The sequence below is a fragment of the Ovis canadensis genome, chromosome 3 (assembly GCF_042477335.2).
Source record: "Ovis canadensis isolate MfBH-ARS-UI-01 breed Bighorn chromosome 3, ARS-UI_OviCan_v2, whole genome shotgun sequence".
Classification (NCBI taxonomy): Eukaryota; Metazoa; Chordata; class Mammalia; order Artiodactyla; family Bovidae; genus Ovis; species Ovis canadensis.
In genome coordinates this window covers 170,163,603-170,186,110 of record NC_091247.1, presented here as the reverse complement: position 1 = coordinate 170,186,110, position 22,508 = coordinate 170,163,603, and the positions used below count along the sequence as shown (strand labels likewise).

At 35.8% G+C, this 22,508-nt stretch overlaps 1 protein-coding gene and 2 pseudogenes across 1 annotated transcript; all 3 read left to right on the top strand.

Annotated features, from left to right (window-relative positions):
- The first annotated feature begins 1,316 nt into the window (after positions 1–1,316).
- On the top strand, positions 1,317–2,252 carry LOC138438274 (olfactory receptor 6C76). Its single transcript, XM_069586447.1, has one exon. The coding sequence runs from the start codon at positions 1,317–1,319 to the stop codon at positions 2,250–2,252; it is 936 nt and encodes a 311-aa protein (XP_069442548.1).
- Positions 2,253–7,748: 5,496 nt separating this feature from the next.
- LOC138436367 (olfactory receptor 6C76-like) lies at positions 7,749–10,486 on the top strand (annotated as a pseudogene).
- A 2,358-nt stretch (positions 10,487–12,844) lies between these two features.
- LOC138436365 (olfactory receptor 6C2-like) lies at positions 12,845–22,508 on the top strand (annotated as a pseudogene).

Sequence of the window (22,508 nt, the reverse complement as noted above, 5' to 3'; positions counted from 1 at the left end):
CTGAAACTTGAAGGGTTTTGTGGAAGAATAGAGAGATTTATGGAAAGACAGGGAGAATAGTTATTTCTCCATGAAGCATTAGACTACTACTTTTCTTTTCATTTATCTTAATTGAGCACATTAGCTTGTACTCAATATGTCACACAAATCATCAGTCTTTTGACCATATGTAAGTATTCTGTTTATTTTAATCTGATGCTTCTATTTATTATAAAGCATTGATTATGACTCTCTGTTGTGATTCTCTTCTTCTCTGATACATATAATTACAAACAGTGTATATAATAATATTACAATATATTATCTTACATATATATTCAATAGGTAAACCAATAAACTGAAATATAAAGATATTTGAAATGGTGATTTCTATCATTAACAGCAATGTGTAGAACACACCACATTTTCCTTAATTTTGGTATAATCACACTTTACAAAAACTTGATACATATTCTTGGCCTGGATGTCCAAGATAGTTCTAAATGACATATACAAAGTGTTTGCATATTTCATATTTTAATTTTATATGAGTATTTCTGTTCTTCATTAACATATTTGTAAATATATTGTTTAAGCTATTAACTCAATCTGTAAAACTTATTTTATTAGAAATTTTTAAACAGTCTATTAAAAGTCACTGCATTAATTGCATATCATGTAAAGTCATATTTTTAAGAAATCAAGAATAAAGGTAAGAGTTAAGAGATTCTAACTTCTGGAAATTGAATGGACTACTGGGTTTTAAAATATGGATAATATTATATAAACCATAGTTTGATATAAATAAAAGTCTATAATACATTATAGTGACTTGGTATTTGTATTTTTTAAAAAGGGTAATAAATAACAGAGGTAGTATTCACTACTTCTCCAAAAGAACATTTAGAATTTTCCCTATGAAATATTAATTAAGTTTAGACTGATCGCTGATTTCCATTATCAGTCAGAGTTTTAATGCCTGGAAAAGACAAATTGAGAACATAATTTCCTCTTTATTTTAGCTTAACAATGAAGCATGAGAAGAGTTCATGTTCAATCACTAGATTTTCCAGGTAACAAGAGTAATAAATGAAGACACAATAGACATGAGGTAAGGATCAGAGGACATTACATCCTACAGATGAGACTAATATTAAACAAAAGAAACACTCCTAAGATGTATAATAAAATTGGGAAAGTGAATATAAAAGTCCAGAAACTTTTTGTGAAAATAAAATTATTACTTGAAAAACAGGTGCAGACATTTATGCTTATCTAATCAATTTATTACTGTCTTGTATCTGCCAGTAAGATTTGTCAAAAATCAGCCACCAGAAATGAGAAACAGAACATCAGTGACAGAGTTCATCCTTCTAGGTCTGACTGATGATCCCAAAATACAAGCTGTGATTTTTTTCTTTTTGTTTCTCACATATGTGCTGAGTGTTTGTGGAAATCTGACTATCATCATTCTTACACTGCTGGATTCCCATCTGAAGACGCCCATGTATTTTTTCCTCAGGAATTTCTCCTTCTTAGAAATCTCATTTACTTCTGTCTGTAATCCTAGATTTTTGATGAGCATTCTAACTGGAGACAAATCTATTTCCTATAATGCTTGTGCAGCTCAGCTCTTTTTCTTTATCCTTCTTGGTTCAACAGAGTTTTTTCTCCTGGCATCTGTGTCCTACGATCGTTATGTGGCTATATGCAAACCTCTGCATTATACAACCATCATGAGTAACAAGATCTGCTACCAGCTTGTAGGCGGCTCTTGGCTGGCTGGATTCTTGGTGATCTTTCCTCCACTGACCATAGGGTTGAAGCTGGATTTCTGTGACTCCAATATCATTGACCACTTCACCTGTGATTCTGCTCCTTTACTGCAAATCTCCTGCACAGACACCAGCACACTAGAACTCATGAGCTTTGTTTTAGCTGTGATGACGCTCATGTCTACCTTGATGTTAGTAATCCTCTCCTACTCCTACATTCTCAGAACAATCCTGAGAATCCCTTGTGCTCAACAAAGAAAAAAGGCCTTTTCAACCTGCTCCTCCCATATGATTGTTGTCTCAATCTCTTATGGAAGTTGCATCTTCATGTATGTGAAAACCTCAGCAAAGGAAGGGGTTGCTTTGACAAAGGGAGTAGCTATGCTCAATACCTCTGTGGCTCCTATGCTCAATCCGTTTATTTATACCTTACGGAACCAGCAAGTAAAACAAGCGGTTAAGGATGTTGTAAGAAAGATGCTATTCTCAAAACATTGACCTGACTTAAATTTTAACTAAAACAAATACAATTTTAACTATAGAACCAATGAATAATATCTTTTCTAACATATATTCTACCTTATTCTATTTCTTTATAGAAACAGTATTGTTTAGGCTATTTTGAATTTAATATTCTTATTGTAAATCTTCCTCGTATAAACTTTAGCACAGTATCATTTCGGAATGTTCTTATGCAATTTCATATTATAAGCTTAAATTTAGAACTAAAGGCCCTTCATATATTAACATGTGTGTGAGTGCGAAGTCACTTCATTCATGTCAGACTCTTTGCGTCCCAGCAAACTGTAGCCCGCCAGGCTTCTCTGTCCAGGTGATTCTCCAGAAAGAATACTGGAGAGGGTTGTCATGCCATCCTCCAGGAGATCTTCGTAACCCAGGGTTTGAACCCACATCTCTTAAAACTCCTGCATTGGCAGGCAAGCTTTTTATCACTAGTGCTACATGAGAAGCTCCATTTATTAATTTCAAATAACATGCATGACATTAAACATCACCTAAAATACTTGAGCAGAATAAAATTACTATTAATTCATATATGTCTAAATTCAAAAGTACATACTCATGTCTCTAGAAGCATGCAAATATGTATATATGTGTTCTATGTGTATATAATCATATATATGTCTCTCTATATATATTTACACATACTATACTTTTAATGGTTTTCATCAAGTGAAATAGAGGAAACTCAGTCGTAAAGGTGTACAAATAACTAAGTAATATAGGAGTTAGGCAATGAGCACGAAATTTAAGTTACAATTTACTTACATTCTACATAAAAATTTTAAAATATTCTATGTATTTGTCATCAGGACAACAGATTAGTAATGGAAAAATACTTTTCTACATTTATATTTGTTTTTAGCAATTCATTGTATGAGAATTTAGATAAGAAAAATAATGCAGAAACTATTTCTTTAATAAAAATTTCTTGAATACAGAACTTTTATAGAGCTAATACTTAAGAAATTGCAATATCATATAAACAGATTTTTAGAAGGTAGTTATATACAGAGATGGCAGTATTTGGCTTGGAAATATTTTCCATTATGAGAATCTTACTTCACACATACAAATACTAGCTAATAGTATTTTTTCTCTATTGGTATCTCTAATAAACTTTTATAAGATTTGACCAATATATTATGTGAGATTATATTGCTTGCCAAATAAACATTAAAAGTAAAATGAAGTTAAGAGGGAAATAAGATATAGAACAAAAAACTCAGGAAGATTTGTAGGATCCCAGAAAATTCTGCTTAACTCAGAAGCTGGAAAGACAGATTCGCTTATCCCATGACTATTTATTGCTCATAATTTCTCTCAAATGTTTCCCTTTTTCTCTGTTAAAGATTTTAATCTATCTTCATTTGGTTTAATTTTGTTTCCTTCTTCCAGAATAAATTGTTCTTCATCACATAAGAGATAGTACAGTTCCTTGTAGACTTCAGTTCATCCTTTTCACTTCATGATAAAAAGCAAGACTTCCTGCCACTCAGTTCAATAGAAGTATCAGTTGGAAGAAGCTTATTGATACCCCTCTGAGTAGATGTCAATTAAAAAATCATCTCTTTGATCCCTGACCATGAACTATGTTTCATAGCCATAGGATGCTGCTTATATATATATATATATATATATATATATATATATATATATATATGCTAGAATTAAGTTGTCTAGATTTGCCTCTAGTTTTGTCGTTTGTAGCTTAAATTCTCTTGGTTGCAAAATTTTCACATGCAAAAGAAAGTCAGTAATTCTGTTTAATAGATTTCTTATGTTACATATAGTTTAAGCATCTAAAACTGCTAGTAATTGAGTAATGGTGCAATAATGTTAACATTTATTATTATTATTGTTATAGTGATTAATTTCAGTCACATAGTCTGGGTCACATTGTCAACTGAGATGTAGGTGGAGATGGCAGAAAATCCTGCTTGACAATGAGAAGTAGTTTTGGAGTAACCACTCAATTTTATTTCAGCCAACTTCATTTTGCCAGTTTGGTTGTATGGAAAACATGTCTACTTCCAGAGATAGAAGCACTTCCTAAGGTAATAGCCACTTACAGATACTCTTAAAAGGATTGTTGTGAAGTTGCTCAGTCATGTTCGACTCTTTACGAACCCATGGACACCAGGCTCCTCCGTCCATGGGATTTTCTAGGCAAGAATACTGGAGTGGGTTGATATTTCCTTCTCCAGGGTACTTCCCTAACCAGGGATCAAACCCAGGTCTCCCACATTGTAGACAGATGCTTTACTGTCTGAGCCACCTTAAAAGGATAGCATAGACCAGATAGATTTATGAAAGGAAAGAATTGGCCCTTTGCCTTGTCCAAATGTCATGCTTCATCAGACTTGCAATCTTACTAATCAGAGTCAAAAGATCATGTAGTAAAACCCATTGTGAAAGAATCGCCTTTAAAAAGGTTTCACGGACTTCCCTCGTGTTCCATTGTTTAAAAATCCACCTGTCAATGCAGAGGACACAGGTTTGATCCCTGGTTCAGGAAGATCCCACTTGCCCTGGGGCCACTAAGCGCCTGTGCCACAACTACTGAGCCCGGGGGCAGTAACTACTGAAACTCCCACGCCTAAGGCCCATGCTCTGCAACAAGAGAAAACACTGCCGTAAGAAGCCGGGACACTGCAACAAAGAGTATTCCCTGCTTGCCCCAACTAGAGAAAAACCCACAGTCAGCAACAAAGACCCAGCACAGTCAAAAATAAATAAAAATAATTTAATTTTTTAAAAAAGTTTTCAGTGCTTAAATTTTCATGTAGAGGTGAACACATTCTTAGCAAGTATATACTAATGAAACAGTACTTTAGAAAACAGATTAGTATATAAAATGAATATCATTGCTTTTTTCTTGTATTTTTGCTGCTATGGTTTGCTTTAAACCAGACAAGCAGATATATGATGAGGTTCCTCTTCCCCTAAAAACCAGCTCTGACTAATCAGTGATGGGCACAAATTTATCCAACTTCTCAATGTCTTGATTTTTATTGAAGAACTACATTTATTTCTTCTCTCTTCCCTTATTTAGTGCTTTATTTCTCAGTTTACCCCTTAAAACTAAATGTTTGTGATATTTCTCTTTTTTGTGTACCTCTTTTTACCAATTTTTCAGATTTTCATATTACCATAAAATTCTATTTTACAATAATGAGCCCTATCAGTATGAATAAGCCACTTCTACCAAGTACATGGGGCCTTATATCTCATATTCAAATTTCATCATGAAGACATGACTTGGTAAACATCACACTGAAGGGTAAATGACCTTAATTAAAATCATGAAATCAATAATATATTACCAAAATAGAATATCCATTCAGAGACAAACACCCAGACATTTTTTTCTTTACAACATTGATATTAGTTTAAATTATCCTGTAGCACTGAGCTTATGGTAAAATAGCCATTCTTATAAACATATGAGATAAATACAAACAGTTGTATAGGAATATGTATGAAGACAGGGAAAGAGACACAGATGTGTATAACGGACTTTTGGACTCAGAGGGAGAGGGAGAGGGTGGGATGATTTGGGAGAATGACATTCTAACATGTATACTATCATGTGAATTGAATCGCCAGTCTATGTCTGACGCAGGATGCAGCATGCTTGGGGCTGGTGCATGGGGATGACCCAGAAAGATGTTATGGGGAGGGAGGTGGGAGGGGGGTTCATGTTTGGGAATGCGTGTAAGAATTAAAGATTTTAAAATTTAAAAAATAAAAAATCTAAATCCAGAAAAAAAAAAGAAAATTTTAAGAAGGAAAAGTAATTTCATTTGTAGAATCTACATTCAAAATGAAATAGAACAATTATATAAAAAGTATGTGTGTGACTTATTCTAATACATGATTTAATTTTAGAAATTTTTGATCATGCATAATACCCCAAAGTAATAATTTGGTTGATTATGGAGCTTGAGCAAGCTCCAGGAGATGGTGAAGGACAAGGAAACCTGGCATGCTGCAGTCACTGGGGTCACATAGACCAACAAAACTGAGCAACTGAACATCAAAATGGTATTCAACTATGTAACTATTATAAATGCATATGCTCACTTTGAATGCTTAAATATTACTTTGTGACAAGGGAACTAATAATATATTACTAAGTGTCAAGGGAAAATTTCCAAAATTAGAATGTGTTTAAAGATGTATCGACAATGTGTATTTGTTAAGAACACTTACCAGTGAAGGTAAATATTTCAAAATAAATATACACTTCAAGTAGATTTTCTTAAAAGTAAGATCACATGAAGGCAAAACAAGTTCTTTGAAGTGGAAAGATAAAGATACACGTTGTGATGTTTTTATTCATGTTATATTTGACATTGTCATTGTGATGTATTTTAATAACATTGATTAGACTTCTAGTACTAAAATGTTATTATTGATTGTAAAAAAAGTTATTGAATAGATTTTACTTATATAATATGTTCATTAAGAAGATATTACACTAATGCATATTTCTTTTGGGGGGGGGGAGATTGATAGTTCTATATTGATAGAAAAAAAGCACACAAAACCACACAATTAAAATGATCCAAAATCCCACAGCCCAGATATTATTTCTACTGTTGACATTAGGTGGCCATTCTCCAGATAGCTCACTGTGTGTGTGTGATAACACTGAATTTGGTCACAGTGGGATAAACTGCACTTAATGTGCTCACCTGGAAAGAATAGCTATGTATGTGTGTGCTTAGTCACTCAATACTGTCCAACTCTTTGTGACCCCATAAAGAACAGTTTTGATATACATTACATATATATATTCTTTATATAAATGTGTCTTGGATTTCATACTCAGAAGTCAGAAGAAATAAGTAAAAGTGAAATCTGATGTGCTTCTAATTTTAGTGACTTTGCTCAAGTATTGAAAGACAAATTCATTCTAAAGAAATATTTGCTACAATGCTCTATCTTAAAAAGTCCTCGTAATTTTAATGTTTCACAGCCCATGGAACCTGTTGTTCTTCTTTAATCGTTCTGTACCTTATTTTTCACATTAAACAGGTTTCTGCACACCATTTAAGAATCATGCTTAGATCATATGAAAATAAAAATCAGAGCGTGTTGGTTTGCTTAGCCTCAGTTCTCCTCCAATATTGGCTAACATCCAGCTGCATGAATTCCTCAAACTTCCCTTGCACCATAGGTCCCATGATCAACCAATTAAAACATGATTGCCAAAGCAGATCTTGTACATTATTCATTAGTGCCCTATTGCTGTTTACCCCAAAAGTCATTAAAAATTTGTCTCAAGGAATATTTATGAAGTTATATGTAGCAAAGCACATTAAAGGTGCTAAGCTGACTCCTTTTCAAAGGAAAATAAATGGATATGCCCACCTACCTCAAAATATCAGAGAAGCCTATTAAAGAAATATTCTCAAATTTGCAGCATTAATAGCAGTAAACTTTCATTTAGAGATTTATGTCAATATGACAGGTAAAATATTTCAAGATTCCAGGTTTTTGGACAATGTTGGGAAAAAATATGTGGGAAATATCTCATTAGGTATTTGGAGATGGGATAAAAAGGTATTTTAGAGGGATTTATAGCTCTGTTGGAGGGAAGGAAATATATCTATGATTGATCACTTCTGATTTAAGAGAATCAAATATATCACTTTAAATAATTAACCATCAAGCATTTGACAATAAATATTCTCAACTTATTTTCATAGGATGCTCAGCTTTTATATCTTATATAACATTGATTGCTGCCTGTCTCTCATACACATGAATATATATGTATACACATAAATATACATACATATTAATGTAATAGCATATTGATAATTAAATAGTTGAGAACCTTAAATGGTGATTTATGATCAATTTTTATGTAAGTATTCACAATTTATTTTCATATGTTTTCAGCTTTTATACGTTATATAGCATTGATTCTCTGATGCCTGTATCTCTCATATATATGAATACATAAGAATACACATAAATATATATGCATATTAATATTAAAGTTAAAATCAACAATCTAAATAGTTGAGAAGTTTAAATGATGATTTCTAGATTTTAGCACTTTCAATGGCAATTAGCAGAAATATGTGCAGCATAGGTTGCTTTCCTTAAATTACACTTATACTTTAGAAGGACATGTGGATACTCTTGGTGTTGGTGTCCACAATAGGTCTGCTGCTGCTGCTGCTAAGTCACTTAGATACCTGTAAAGTATTTGTGCATTTCTCATCTAAATTCACTTGTGAATCATTCTTAGAGATCATTAGCATACTTTGTGAACATGTTGCTTTATACCATTATTTGGTAGATTTTCAAAAGGAATTATTAGGCATTATGAAACCATGAGGGCTTCCCCGGTGGCTCAGCAGTGAAGTATCCACCTGCAATGCAGGAGTCGCAGGAGACGTGGATTTGATCCCTGGGTTGTGAAGATCCCCTGGAGGAGAGCATGGCAACTCACTCCAGTATTCTTATCTGGATAATCCCACGGATAGAGGAGCCAGGTGGCCTACAGTCCATAGGGTTGTGAAGAGTCAGACATGATTGAAGTGACTTACACATATGCCTGGAACCAATAAGTAAAAACGTGAACTTAAATTTTCATGTTAAGTAATGCAAAAAGAAATTTGGGTGTTCAGAGGCCTCATTAATATATGTGAAAATGATATTAGTATTTGGTTACAAAATATTTTATGTTATTTATATGAACCATTTTAGTATACATAAATGTTCTAAATACAGCATTAGAATGACTTATACTCTAATTTTTAGAAGAAATGGGAAATATATGAATAAGTAAGTGTATGATTGGCTATTTTCTCAGAGAGCAATCAGAATGTCACTGACCTATATTAATTAGATTTGGGTTGACCAATTATTGCCATCATCAGTTAGTACTTTTTATCCTAAAAAGCTTAAATAACAAAAGAGTAAGGTTCTCTCCATGTTAGCTCAACAGTGAAGCATGAGAAGAGCTCATGTTCAATCACTAGATTTCCCAAGTAGCAATTATGGTAAATGAAAGCAGAGTGAACATGTAGCAAGAAATCAAAGGACATTATGCAGAGTAATAAGACTTATATTAAACAAAAGACACAAATCTAAGATGAATAATGAAACTGGAAGAAATGAAGAATGTACATAATTTTGGTGAAGACACAATTATGACTTTAAAAAGAAGATGTTAATATTTATGCTTGTCTAACCCATTTACTGTTGTCTGTCTTGATTATGCCACAAGATTTGCCAAAAATCAATAGCCAGAAGTGAGAAACAGATCATCAGTGACAGATTTAATCCTACTGGGTCTGACTGATAATATAGAAATACAAGCTGTGATTTTCTTCATTTCTCACATATGTGCTGAGTGTTTGTGGAAATCTGACTATCATCATTCTTACACTGCTGGATTCTCATCTGAAGACTCCCATGTATTTTTTCCTCAAGAATGTCTCCTTCTTAGAAATCTCATTTACTTCTGTCTGTATCCCTGGATTTTTGATGAGCATTCTACCTGGAGACAAATCTATCTCCTATAACATTTGTGTAGCTCAGCTATTTTTCTTGATTCTATTCAGTTCAAGAGTTTTTTCTCCTGGCATCTATGTCCTATGATCGTTACATGACTATCTGCAAACCTCTGCATTATATGACCATCATGAGTAACAAGATCTGCTACCAGCTTGTAGGCGGCTCTTAGCTGGCTGGATTCTTAGTGATCTTTCCACCACTGACCTTGGGGCTGCAGCTGGATTTCTGTGACTCTAATGTCATTTACCACTTCACATGTGATTCCTTTCCTTTATTGGAACTCTCCTGCACAGACACCAGCACACTAGAGCTCTTGAGTTTTGTTTTAGCTGTGCTGACGCTCATGTCCACCTTGAGCTCATGTCCTCTCCTACTTCTATATCCTCAGATCAATTCTGAGAATCTCTGCTCAACAAATGAAAAAGGCTTTTTCAGTCTTCTTCTCCAATATGATGTTGTCTCAATCCCTCTATGGAAGCTGCATCTTCACGTATGTGAAAACCTCAGCGAAAGAAAGGATTGCTTTGACAAAGGGGGTTGCTATACTTGATGCCTCCTTGGCTCCTATGCTGAACCCATTTATTTATACCTTACGGAACCAGCAGGTGAAACAAGCATTTAAGGGTATTATGAGAAAGATATTGTCCTCCAAACCATTGATTTCATGAAAATTTATACCTGAAACACACAGCAACTTTTACCAGAGAAACAATAAATAATTGTTTTATCTCTTCTGTCTTCTTTTGTTGATTCTCAGAAATATAATTGTTTATGGTGTTTTGGATCCAATATTCTTTTTTTTTTAATTTTTATTTTTACTTTATTTTACTTTACAATACTGTATTGGTTTTGCTCTTAAAATACAATTCTCTATATATATATATATAAGCACAAAATCATTATGGAATGATCCATAGCATTTCCCTATGATATAACGTAAGGAAATGGCTGAAGCTAGTCTTCTATTAATGTAGGTACTTCCAATAATATTCATTGTGATGATATTTATCACAGCCTAATTTATTCAAACAGCATATGGCACTAGTCTTTTTAGCTATAAATGTATAAAAGGATCATTTAAGTGTATTAAATCATATAAATGTATAAAATCATGTACCTACGCAATGTGGATGATGACCGAGGCCACAAAATGAAGTGATGCTTACTCCTTGGAAGGAAATCTGTGACAAACCTAGACAGTGTATTAAAAAGCAGAGATATCAGTTTGCCAACAAAGGTCTGTACAGTCAAAACTATGATTTTTCCAGCAGTCATGTTTGGATGTGAGAGCTGGATGATAATGAAGACTGAGTGCCAAAGAATATATGCTTTTGAACTGTGGTGCTGGAGAAGACTCTTGAGAGTCCTTTGCAAAGCAAGGAGATCAAACCAGTTAATCTTAAAGGAAATCAACCCTGAATATTCATTGAAAAGACTGGTGCTAAAGCTGAAGCTCCAATAATTTAACCTCCTGATACAAAGAGCCAACTCTTTGGAAGAGACCCTGATGCTGGGGAAAATTGAGGGCAAGAGGTGAAGGGGGTGACAGAGGATGAGATGCTTGAATGGCATCTCTGTCTCAGTGACATGAGTTCGAATAAACTTGGTGAGACAGCACAGGACAGGGAAGCCTGGTGGGCTTCATGGTGTGTTCATGGAGTCACAAAGAGTTAAATACGACTTAGCAACTAAACAACAACATACACATGTACTTACATTGTATATATATTTACTTGTGTATGTTTTTATTTATTTATGTGAATATATAAGAATATATATATATATCCACTGCCTTAATTTTTTCTTTAAAAGAACTTGGAACAAATTTATGGAATATAGGAATATCTGATATACAAGCAAATATCAAAATTTATGTGTCAAATAATGTTAATTAAAGAAACATGAAAACAAGAAAAGTACCATCTTCGCTATGAAAATTACCTGAGATAATTATCCTAGTGATAACACCAGATATGAAGATTGCTCTTACAAACCATCGTTTCCACATGCAAGTCTGAAACTGCCAGCATTAGCAACCTATGCACATCTCATGGGCTTTCCAGGTGGCACAGTGATAAAGAATCCACCTGCCAATACAGGAGACTCAAGAGACACACGTTTGATCCCTGGGTCTGGACAATCCCCTGGAGAAGGAAATGGAAACCCACTCCAATATTCTTGCCTGGGAAATCCTATGGACAGAGGAATCTGACGGGCTACAGTCCATCGAGTCAAAAAGAGTTGGACACCACTTAGTGACTAAACAACAACAAACAATGGAAGAACTAGAAAGACAAAGGAAGTGATTTCTGTCCAACTTTTTACAGACACCATCGTCTAGCCTGCCAGGCTCCTCTGTCATATAAAGTTACAGAGTATCAAATTTGTAAGATACAGAAAAAGTGGTGACTAACAGCATATGTGGAGTCCAAATTCCATTAGAAAAAAAAATTAATACAATCTTGAAACCAATTATCTCAGCATTAATGCAAAGGAAATAGGCAAGACATTAAACTTAACTAAACTTCAAAGAAAAAAGTAGTAAAGAATAAAGCAGAAATTATAGAAAAAGAAAATAGAGACTAAGCAGAAAATGAAGGACAGCAAGGCAAAAGAAAATAAGTGGACTACTGAGATAATTAAATCTTTTTTGAGTGTTTAGGGAAAAAAAGAGAAATCCAAGGATTGTATTGAGAAATAGCATATCACTGCACATAAATATAGACATGAAAGTGGGATAATTATAATTTTTCCAATAAGTTTGTAAATAGTATTGTTCTATAAAATATAACTGGTACAGAAAATTATAAAATTTGAATACTTGTATAGTTATTACAACTCATTAAACAATCCAGAATCTAATGGTTTCTACAAAGTATTTAGCAAATGCATACAAAAAATAATAATAATACCAGTTCTACACAGAACTTTCCAGGCATAACTAAAAGAGTATGTACAAATTTCAAAAAATGAAAGCAGTATAATCTTGATGTAAGACTTGACAATGATATTACAAGGGGCTCTCAATGGTTAAACAAAGTCAAGTCCACTGGAAAAAGGAGCTTGTGCCTAGTCCTCATGGGTCAGCCTCCTCCAGCACAGAGCAGGTTGAAGAAGAGTGCAAACAGTAACTAAGTGGTCAATTAACTCAACAGGCAGCAGTTGAGAAGGATGTGATTACAGAGGGCAAACAGGAGGTTTCTAAGGTACAGGGAATGTTCTGTTTCTTAACGTGTAGAGTGGATACCTCTATGACTGTACACTGTTTTTCATGCATGATAGATTTCATTAAAAAGAAAGTTTCTCTTTAAAGCTGTTCAATAATACAACTCTATGGTAAGGTAAATTCCATTGGCAAATCCATACAAAGAAACTATAATTTATTCCTAATGTGGTTACTTGTTTTTGAAGAATCTTAGAGCAAAAATATAACTTGTTATAAGATATACTTATTAAGATCATGGCCTTTACTAATTGCAAAAATACTGGTTAGCTATATCACATATATACATTAACAAAAAAAAAGAATAGTAAAGGGGATAAAAATAGAATAATAAAATACCTAGGACTAAATCCGTGTGTAGTTACATAATAGTACTTTCTCAGTATGATTTCTTCTTATATGAAGTTCTACATATAAAATCATAACTTTTATAAAGTTTAATCAAATGCACTCTTTTAACCTCTTCTATGTCCTAGACCAAAAATTTGAATAGTTTTTGACATTTTAATAGCCAAACCCTATAATATAGTCTCCAATAACATAAATCCTAATAATAAATAAAACTAGATTAGATTAGATTGATCAAAAAGTTCATAAGATGTTATGGAAAATCCCAAATGAAAGCAAAATAGGTTAACTATTAAAACCTCATATTTTTAGGAAATGTAGTAGGGGATTAAATCTGTTTGTCCGTTTGTTTTTCTATTAGTAAAATGGGAACCTGTCCTCTGTTTGATGCTATTGTTCCATCTACCCTCTCAAAAGACAGTGTCCCTGCTGCTGCCTGGTTTTCTTGCTTTGCCAAAGTTCATTAAGCAAAATGTTCGTTAGTGATGTCAGAACCTAGGTTACTGAGGATTATTTACTTTATTCATTCAGATGATCCCAAAGAACCTCCAGAAGATTGAGCAGAAGACTGTAAATATCCTTAATGTTGGACTAGGAAAGCCAGCTCCCTGCTTAAAACCTTCATAGTTCTTCCACATCCCAAAGAAGTTCCTTTTGTTCTCCTCCCTTACTTCTGGTCCTCCTTGCCTCATGACAGAGTCCAAAGGAAAGTGTTTCCAAAGTTTAAAATAAGAGAGTCTCTAATGAAAGTCTCTATCTGATATGAAAATGGAAGATGCAATATTGAAGACCCTCCAAAGATGACCAGAGAGAAAATGTAGGGTGAAGATCCTGTGAGACCAGTGCAGAGGGGCATTTCCCTTATCACACACAGGCAAACAGAGTAGGGAGCTGCCAGCTGAAGCCAGGAAAAATTGTCAAATGAATAAGTACCATAAGGGAGCTAGGAGAACTACTTTCTCTTTTGAGAGATAAGAGTAAGAAATATGTGTTGTTATTTTCTTGTATGATGTGTTTAAACTTGTTTCAGTTTGTAATATGGAAACTTGCAGCAGACATACTATGAAATATCCAATAGTCCTTTGTAAAATTCAGGTCATAACCAGGGCTATATTTTTACACTGATAAGTTGGCACCTATGCAGTTTAATTCAAGAATATACAGAAACATACCTTTCAAATCCCTGGAATTTATACCCCAAAAGACTATTACACTGCTTAAAATATCAACATTTTCTAAATTATAAATCTAAATTCTAGATTGTATTTTATAATGAAAATTTAAGCAAAAATATTTTAATTTTTCCTCAGCATCTATTTTGTGCATGCTTAGTTGCTTTAGTTGTGTCAGACTCTAGGAGACCCTATGGACTGTAGTCTGCCAGGCTCCTCTGTTCTTGGAGAGTTTCCAGGCAAGAATACTGCAGTGGGTTGCCAGGCCCTTCTACAGGGGATCTTTCCAACCTAGGGATCGAACCCTAGTCTCTTATATCTTCTGAACTGTCAGGCGGGTTCTTTACCACTGGAGCCACCTGGGAAGCCCTTAATATCTAACTTACTCAACAGACAGTAATTTGATGACTCAGCAGAGAGATACACTTTTTGCTGTTTATGAGGCACTGCAGAGGATAAAGCAAGGTTGAGGAGAGTATTTCACTAACAATTTTGGGGTGGTGTGCATTCAGAAGGAGAATTATGAGAAAAAGATGACTTCAGGGATAACAGATTTTAGTTACTTCACAGCTTATTCTACTTATTATAGCCTTTTTGCAGTCTTGAAGTAGTTAAGACAAAATAAATTATTAGAGAAACCACAGTCAAGGACAAGACAAAGAATAAGGCATTGTGGACTATTAGTATACTGTTTTATTCACTTAAAAGAGAAACTGTGAATAAATTGATCTTACCTAACAAAGGCAAAATAGGACTTACACAGCAAAAAAAAAGGATTGAAGAGATAGGAAAAATCTCACAGTTTGAAAACAAAGAATATTCTTTTACTCTCCTTGTATAAGCTATTGATTGGTATGAGAGGCTCGCAAAGAGACCACTCCTTTGGAGGGTGAAAGAGTCACCAAAAGAAACAGTTTCCATTACTTATTGATGTATAGAAAAATCTTGAGAATTTGAGAGCTAGGGTGGCACTAAATGATGTTTGCCATTAGCTTTGTTAGTGTCTTCATCTTAGTTGAGCCAGATCTGCACTTTTACTTTTTAGAATTTTTCATTAGTTTCTCTGCATGAATGTCTTTTCCTGTGATGATTCATTTAAAGCAAGGTTGGCCTTGCCATATGTACCTCAAGGGATTTTATAAGGCACATGTCCAAAGGAAGAGAAGACTTAGTCTTTTCAGAGAGGTTCATGTCATTTGCAGGAAATATTTTAAAACCAATGGAGTGAAAACTTGTAGATATAACCAATTGATGTCTCCAGGGACATACTATTTAACTCAATGATGGAGAAACAGCAGGAACCCAGAGACTTTTCAGATGGGACATATTTTCCTAACTGTCATTGTAAATAAATACCCGTTATTGACCTGCCTCTTGAGAAATCTGTATGCAGGTCAGGAAGCAACAGTTACAACTGGACATGGAACAACAGACTGGTTCCAAATAGGACAAGGCTGTATATTGTCACCCTGCTTATTTAACTTCTATGCAGAGTACATCATGAGAAACGCTGGACTGGAAGAAACACAAGCTGGAATCAAGACTGCCAGGAGAAATATCAATAACCTCAGATATGCAGATGACACCACCCTTATGGCAGAAAGTGAAGAGGAATTCAAAAGCCTCTTGATGAAAGTGAAAGAGGAGAGTGAAAAAGTTGGCTTAATGCTCAACATTCAGAAAATGAAGATCATGGCATCCGGTCCCATCACTTCATGGGAAGTAGATGCGGAAACAGTGGAAACAGTGTCAGACTTTATTTTGGGGGGCTCCAAAATCACTGCAGATGGTGACTGCAGCCATAAAATAAAAAGACGCTTACTCCTTGGAAGAAAAGTTATGACCAACCTAGATAGCATATTCAAAAGCAGAGATATTACTTTGCCAACTAAGGTCCGTCTAGTCAAGGCTATAGTTTTTCCAATGGTCATGTATGGATGTGAGTTGGACTGTGAAGAAGGCTAAGCGCTGAAGAACTGATGCTTTTGAACTGTGGTGTTGGAGAAGACTCTTGAGAGTCCCTTAGACTGCAAGGAGACCCAACCAGTCCATTCTGAAGGAGATCAACCCTGGGATTTCTTTGGAAGGAAAGATGCTAAAGCTGAAACTCCAGTACTTTGGCCACCTCATGCGAAGAGTTGACTCATTGGAAAAGACTCTGATGCTGGGAGGGATTGAGGGCAGGAGGAGAAGGGGACGACTGAGGATGAGATGGCTGGATGGCAACACGGACTGGATGGACGTGAGTCTGAGTGAACTCCGGGAGATGGTGATGGACAGGGAGGCCTGGCATGCTGCGATTCATGGGGTCGCAAAGAGTTGGACATGGATGAGTGACTGAACTGAACTGAATAGGTCAAATAAGTAGGTAAATTTTGCCATTAAGACAATCAGTGAAAACGCTTGCCTAAAACTCAACATCCTAAAAAGAAAGATCATGGCATCTGGTTCCATCACTTCATGGGAAATAGATGGGGAAACAGTGAGATACTTTATTTTGGGGGGCTGCAAAATCAATGCAGATGGTGACTGTAGCCATGAAATTTAAAAAAAAAAAAAAACCTTGCTCCTTGGAAGAAAAATTATGACCAACCTACAGGATATCAAAAAGCAGAGACATTACTTTGCTGACAAAGGTCCGGATAGTTAAAACCATAGTTCTTCCATTAGTCATGTATGGATGTGAGAGTTAGACTATAAAGAAAGCTGAACACCAAAGAATTGATGCTTTTGAACTGTGGTGTTGGAGAAGACTCTTGAGAGTTCCTTGGACTGCAAGGAGATCAAACCAGTCAATCCTCAAGGAAATCAGTCCTGAATATTCATTGGAAGGCATGCTGAAGCTGAAACTCCAATACTTTGGCTACCTGGTGTGAAGAACTGACTCATTGGAAAAGTCCCTGATGTTGGGGAAGACTGAAGGCAGGAGAAGGGGATGACAGAAGATGAGACGGTTGGATGACATCACTGACTCAATGGACATGAATTTGTGCCGGGAGCCAGCGTGAGGAATTCCACCCGTGACAAGGTCATGCAGCAGAGCTCTGATGGCAAGGCTAATCAGACCTCAGGTTTTCCCCTGGAATTTCCTGAGCATCCACCCCCCAAAAAATAAGAATCTGCGTGCTTTTCCACTCTTCTGACATCCTCTGGAAAAAGTCAATTCAGGGCTTTAGTCTTCTGCATTTGAAAGAGTATTTCAATCCAAAAACCCCTCTGATGGCTTTCTAGCCTGCCTGCAGGACTCGTACAGCTGCATATGTGATTGTTTGAGGCCTCCTGACAGCAGGAGGCACAGGAAGCTTAAAACATCCTAGGAATGTAGGGGCTTCCGAAGAGTCAAAAACATTAGAATAGGACTGATTAGTTTCATTTGTTGAGCCAATACTTGCTGCCAAATTTTCATATCCTTTATTTTTAGATATAGTTGGTATATAGAAAAACAAGTAGTAGACCTGGTATTAGCAACATTAGATCTTTGAGTTAAGTACCTTCTTTGTTATAACCCACTGTGCCTTTGTTCTATAGAGATGTAACTTTAGCGCTTTAAGGAGATGCAGATTAAAGAAAAACACTTAGGGGAAACGAAATTAACATTCATTAAGGAAGAGAGCCAGAAAGTGTTAACAAGCCTTTTGGCCAGAAGATAATGTAAATCACCTGAGATCTTTTGTATACAAAAAGATATACAGAAAGAGTCTGGGATGCGAACGCTACATAATTTTGTATTACCCATTGATCTCTATGTATAATCAAAAGTGTAAAAGGCCTTGAAGGACAATAGAAGGAGAGCCAGTCGCTGGACTGGTTTCCCCTGTGTCTCCTCTCTACTCTAATTTCAGGCTGAATTCCCATCTGGGGCACGGAGGCTCACTGCGTCTACTTACGGTTTCTAAGATACGTAAGAGAGAGAGCCCAAGGCGGGGCACTCTCCGATATTCAAATAGGCACCGGTGGCCTAATGTAGACGGTGTAAGCTCCTTGTCTGGAGCTTTATTGGTTTTCCACGTAACCCAAGTTAATCCGCCTCTTCTCTCCACTTAATCTTCCTACTACACTGTTGTTTCTTAATCTAATCTTATATTAATAAACAAATAAGTTTTTCTCATGCCAAAGCCGTCCCCGCTTCGAATTCCCTGGATCCACCGGGGCTGGACCCCAGCAAATTTGAGCAAGCTCTGGGAGTTGGTGATGGATAGGAAAGCCTGGCAGGCTGCAGTCCATGGGGTGACAAAGAGTGGGACATGACTGAATGACTGAACTGAACTGAAGACAATCAGAATTAACATCCTGTTCTCTGTTCTCTAATAAGAGAAGTAATATTAACTGTGTAGCTGTGATTTAGTCACAGTTGGTTCATGAGAGAATGAGATCAGTAGCTGTGGAAATGGAGCAGAAAACTGTTTTGCAGTATGAGTAAAAGCTTAATAATAACTATGATGTTTATAATTTACTGAATGTTGCTGTGGATCTCTGTATAAGTCAGAGTTCTTTTTTGAGTGTGTCTGATTCCAAACTCTTGAGATTTCTACTGTATTTAAAAAACTCAACCATACTCCCACCACCTAGGGGTAATAGAAAGGCCATTCTATATTTGGCTTCTAATTGAGAATCAGTGTGAAAGAAACCAATCCAGCGCTAATTTACTGCTAATATTGTTCAGTTGATTCCTGAACAACAAGACTTTGAACTGTATGGGACAATTATAGGCACATTTTTTTCAATAAATATAGTGGGAACACTTTTGGAGATTTGCTACAATTTAAAAAATTAAAAATTCACAGAGGAGCCATGTACCCTAGAAATAACAAGACATTTACAAAAAAGTTGTGTGTGTCATAAGTGCAAAAATACATATGGATACTAGTGTATCTTTGTATATGCAGAAGGCATTGTTGTTGTCCAGTCACTAAGTCATGTCCAATTTTGGAAACATAACCCACCTACCAAATTGTTACTGTTCAGTTACTAAACTGTGTCCGCCTCTTTGTGACCCCATGAACTGCAGCATGTCAGGCTTTCCTGTCCTTCACTATCTAAGAGTTTGCTCAAGCTCACGTCCATTGAGTCGGTGATGCTATCCAACCGTCTTGCCCTCTGTTAGCCCCTTCTCCTGCCTTCAATTTTTCCCAGAATCAAGGTCTTTTCCAATGAGTCGGTTCTTCACATTAGACGGCCAAAGTATTGGAGCTTCAGTTTCAGCATCCAGTGAATATTCAGTGTTGATTTATTTTAGTATTGACTAGTTTGACTTCCTTGCTGTCCAAGGAACTCTCAAGAGTCTTCTCCAACATCACAGTTCAAAAGCATCAATTCTTTGGCTTTCAGCCTTCTTTATGTCCAACTCTCATATCCATACGTGACTACTGAAAAATCATAGCTTTGAATACCCAGAATTTCATCAGCATAGTGATATCTTGCAACATCCCTGCCAGTGGGCCACCGACCCTGTCCCTCTGGATCCAGAGAGGAGAGCCTTTCTTCCTCATAGTCTGTGAGGTGTCTGTGAAACATCTAACTGGTGATATACACTTAACAATGATTTTTATTTGTAAAACTCCTGGCCTTTGTAATCCACCAAATAAAGGACAGATCAATTCTACTAACTGAAATGTGCTTGGAGAATATGCAGAAAGAAGAATACCAAACAGAAGACAAAAAGGAAGAGCTCTCAAGATAGAATACTAGGAAACAGTGATATTTCGTAGACGAGTAGAGAATGAAGAGACTGTGTAAGACACTAAAAAAAAGAGATTCAGAATTAGAAAAATGAGAATGATGGTTTAGGATCCCTTTGAAAAATGACTAATCGGGTCCCCAGTTTCTTGCCATGATCATATAGTGGTTAGTACTTTTAGATGTGAAAAATAACTGAAATTTAATTTAAAGAACATATTGATTCCAGGTAAAATAGCTGCAAAAATGTGCCATTGATTTCAAATGTAATAAAATTTTATAGTGTTAGAAGATCAGGGGGTCATTGGAATTGAAGGTCAGGTTGAAGAAGCTTAAAGGATAAACTGAGCAGGGATGAGATGAGAAGATAAGACACTAATATCTTTTCAAAGGCATTGAAACCATAATGAAAACAGGCACAGCATGGAAGAATAATTTTGATGATACTAAAAAAGTTGTCACTTCAAAGTGTCAGGAACCACAGTCAGTTACCTGAAAAATAACATGAATGCACATGAGCATATTTCTTCTGCAAAGAGCACAATCTTACTTCACACTATAGATAAAATGAGTGCTCAGTTGTGTCCAACTCTTTGCAACCCCAAGAACAGTAGCCCACCAGGCTCCGTGGGATTCTCCAGGCAAGCTCAAGTGGGTTGCCATTTCCTTCTCCAATAGATAAAACAGTAGTGCTTGAAACCAACTATGAATTAAGAATAGGAAAACAAGTAGAAAAGAATAAATGGACAGTGGAAAATGTCAGGATCCAGGCTTGTATTTTGTCATCATTCTTCTATGTTTTCCAGGAGAGATACATCTCACCCTTTAAAGAATCCTTATAAAGTAACAGTTGAAGAGAATTCATCTTCATCATCTGGATACATCCCATATACAAAGTTTGTCTTGGATTTAAAAAAAGGTTAAATACACAAGAAGTAGTATTATCTTTTTTCACTACTATTTTGTAAATTTAGTCCATGTCACGAATTAACAAACATTTGTAAATTTCAAGGGACAAACAATGATCTTAGAAAGAGTTGGTTTGATAATAACATAAATCCTAAAGGAATAATCCTCTCTCAAGCTTGTAAATTCAGAAAGACTGTCAGAACAGTGATGATCTTGATTATAATGTGAAGGGCTAACTAAATGTAGACCAATGTGAAGGCATAAAGAAATGTAGACTGATGTGAAGGGATAAGTAAATGTAGACTGGTTTGTTTGGCTGTAATTGCAGAGTGTTTTGGTACAGAATTCATATACCAACCTCCTCATAAAATCTCTTTGATTTTCTCTTGTCAATTAGATAGATTTCGAAACTCAGTGGTGAAAAACCACACAGCAATAACAACTTTCATCCTTCTGGGACTGACAAATGACCCACAACTGCAAATTCTGCTTCCATCTTTCTATTTCTCACTTGCCTCTTGAGTGTAACAGGGAACTTGATGATCATCACCCTCACACTGGTAGACTCCCATCTTAAAACTCCTATGTACCTCTTCCTCAGAAATTTTTCCTTCTTGGAAGTTTCATTTACCACTGTCTGTATTCCTAGGGTTCTGTACAGTATATCAACTGGGGACAATACCATCACCTACAATACTTGCGCAAGTCAAATTTTTTTTGTTATTCTCTTTGGAGCATCAGAATTTTTTCTGCTGGCAGCCATGTACCATGACCACTATGTGGCCATCTGTAAACCCCCACATTGCACGACCATCATGAACAATAGAGTCTGGACCTTCTTAGTCCTCAGCTGTTGGGTTTCAGGTTTGATGATGATCATCCTACCCCTTAGGCTCCAGCTAGAATATTTCCAATGTCATTGATCATTTTAGCTGCAATGCTGGTCCCCTCCTAAAGATCTTGTGCTCAGATATGTGGGTAATAGAACAAATAGTTATCCTTGTGGCTGTATTTGCCCTCATTATCACCCTAGTATCTGTATTTCTGTCCTACATATACATCATTAGGACAATTCTGAGGTTTCCCTCAGTCCAACACAGGAAAAATGCCTTTTCTACCTGCTTATCCCACATGATTGTAGTTTCCATCACCTATGGAAGCTGTATCTTCATCTATGTCAAACCCTCGGCAAAGGAAGAGGTGGCCATAAATTAAGGTGTCTCAGTGCCCGCCACTGCTGTAGCCGCTTTGTTGAACCCCTTCATTTACACCCTGATGAGTAAGCAAGTGAAGCAAGCTTTCAATAACTCCATAAAGAGGATTACATTCCTCTCAAAAGAATCCAAGTTTTCATCAGAGTAG